At 39.4% G+C, this 2,037-nt stretch overlaps 1 protein-coding gene across 1 annotated transcript; it reads right to left on the bottom strand.

Moving 5' to 3' along the window:
* Positions 1-786: 786 nt before the first annotated feature.
* On the bottom strand, positions 787-1,649 carry LOC115951300 (vacuolar protein sorting-associated protein 27-like). Its single transcript, XM_031068493.1, has 2 exons — positions 1,302-1,649; positions 787-1,173 (listed from the first exon to the last, which is right to left on the bottom strand). The coding sequence occupies exons 1-2, from the start codon at positions 1,590-1,592 to the stop codon at positions 949-951; spliced, it is 516 nt and encodes a 171-aa protein (XP_030924353.1). The 5' UTR covers positions 1,593-1,649; the 3' UTR covers positions 787-948.
* Between the last annotated feature and the right edge of the window lie 388 nt (positions 1,650-2,037).

Below are 2,037 nucleotides of genomic sequence, written 5' to 3' on the forward strand. Positions count from 1 at the left end.
TTGTTGCCCCTGAAGTAGTTAATTGGTTAGTAGAGATAGTTATGGCAATGGTGTTAATGAATTTGCATTGTAATAGCACTAGCCTACTGATGTAATGTTTTGATGTGTCAATGAATGAAGAATTGGTCAATTCTTAAGTATTTTGTGCATATCATAACAACCATTCAATGGAAGAAGTAATGGTCAATTATCAATTTGGCTGTGCATACCATAACAACCATTCCACAATAAAAACTTTCATACACTGTATTAGAAAAATATACTTGGACATAATTTGTAGTAGCAATAAATAAACTTCCATATAATTTGGCTGTGCATACCATAACAACCATTCCACAATAAAAACTTCCCATACACTCTATTAGAAAAATATACTTGGACACAATTTGTAGTAGCAATAAATAAACTTTCATATAATTTGGTTGTGCATACCATTCCACAATAAAAATAATATACTTGGACACAATTTGTAGTAGTAATAAATAAACTTCCATATAATCTAGTTTGGACAAATATTGTTCCATACAAACTGTAATATCACAACTTCCATATAACAACCTGGAGTGTATTGTACCTTAATTACAAAAAAGCACATTCCAAGGCCAGCAGTGATTGTTTTTTACACTTTTTTACACTAATTATTTTTTACACTAATTGATAATTACAAAAGGCCAACAGTGGTCTTCACAAAAAAAAAAAAACCAAAAAGGCCCACATGTTCCCACTAGCTTTACTCCCAATGCTGGCATGCGTACCCACTAACTTCATTCATTTCTTGCCTTTACTCTTTCCTCTTTCCACCCACTGGATTCATTTTTGGTGGCCTTTGTGCAGCAAGCTGTCCTCTAGTCCTCACACCACCAGTGCTCCCACTTGCATGTGAAGGCTACAAAATAAAAAATAGATCCACTTGTTAAAAAATATCCCAAGCTACACAACCATCCAGGACTAAGTTACCTGTGAAGAACTTGGTAAGGTATCCCAGGTCTCCCTAGGTGTGTGAAACTCTGTTTGTGAGGAAGAGAACCATCCTGCTCTCTTGTGAGATGGCCTAGGTTGATTTCCTTGCTGTGAGGATGAAGGCTGAGTGGCAGACATCATGTTGTAGGTCTGGGTAGGCTGCTGGGATGGTGGCTGAGGTGCAGATCTAGGTGCAGGCACCCCTTCCCTTGCCTGCAACAAAACCCAGTTTCAATACAGTGTGTATTGTAAGTTTAAAAACCCAGTTTTTTTATTTTTTTGTAGGTCTGTAAGTTCAATACAGTGTCTATTCAATACAGTGTTTTTTGCCATTTACTTACAGCTTTTTCTCTTTGAAGTCTCTGTCTCCTCTGCCATGGTGTCTCCCCAGTGATGCCAGCCTTGCACCCTCTTGAGTTATGCCCTTCCTTTTTGCATTTCCCACATCTTACAGGTCTGTTCTGTCTACTTGCTTTGTAAGGGTTCCTAGGCTCATCAGAAGCCCTCTTTCTTTGCTTGGGTGGTCTGCCTGGTGGTTTGTATATGTGAGGTGCCAGGGGAGCAGGCTGTCCAGTCTCAGCCCATTCTGACTGGCCAGGCATGGGAGGAAGTACCTCCTTGTATATCTCCATGTAAGTTTCTTTGAAGTAGCATGGGTGGGTATAGTCTTCTGGTGTCTCAATGTTTGTATAAATGGCTGTTATGACATGTTTGCAGGGAATGCCATTTAAATCCCAAGACCTACAGCTACATGTCTTCTTCACCAAATCAACTACATGCCTCTCATACTGACTGCCTACCTCATAAAGGAAACTACCAGCTGGGGTAGCACTAAATGCCTTACTTTCAACCTTCAATTTCTCCAACCTATCTTGTATGCTTGGACACAACTTTCCAGCATACTTCTGTATCCCTTCCCTTTTTGTGTAAAGTCTAGTCATAAGTCTAACCCTAATCCACTCCAACATTGCCAAGATAGGCTTGTCCCTAGACTTCAATATCATTGCATTAAAAGACTCACTCAAATTATTTACCAAACAATCTGTTAAGGCCCTAGGAGTGAAGTGTGACCTTGTC

Source organism: Quercus lobata, chromosome 7 (assembly GCF_001633185.2).
Source record: "Quercus lobata isolate SW786 chromosome 7, ValleyOak3.0 Primary Assembly, whole genome shotgun sequence".
Lineage (NCBI taxonomy): Eukaryota > Viridiplantae > Streptophyta > Magnoliopsida > Fagales > Fagaceae > Quercus > Quercus lobata.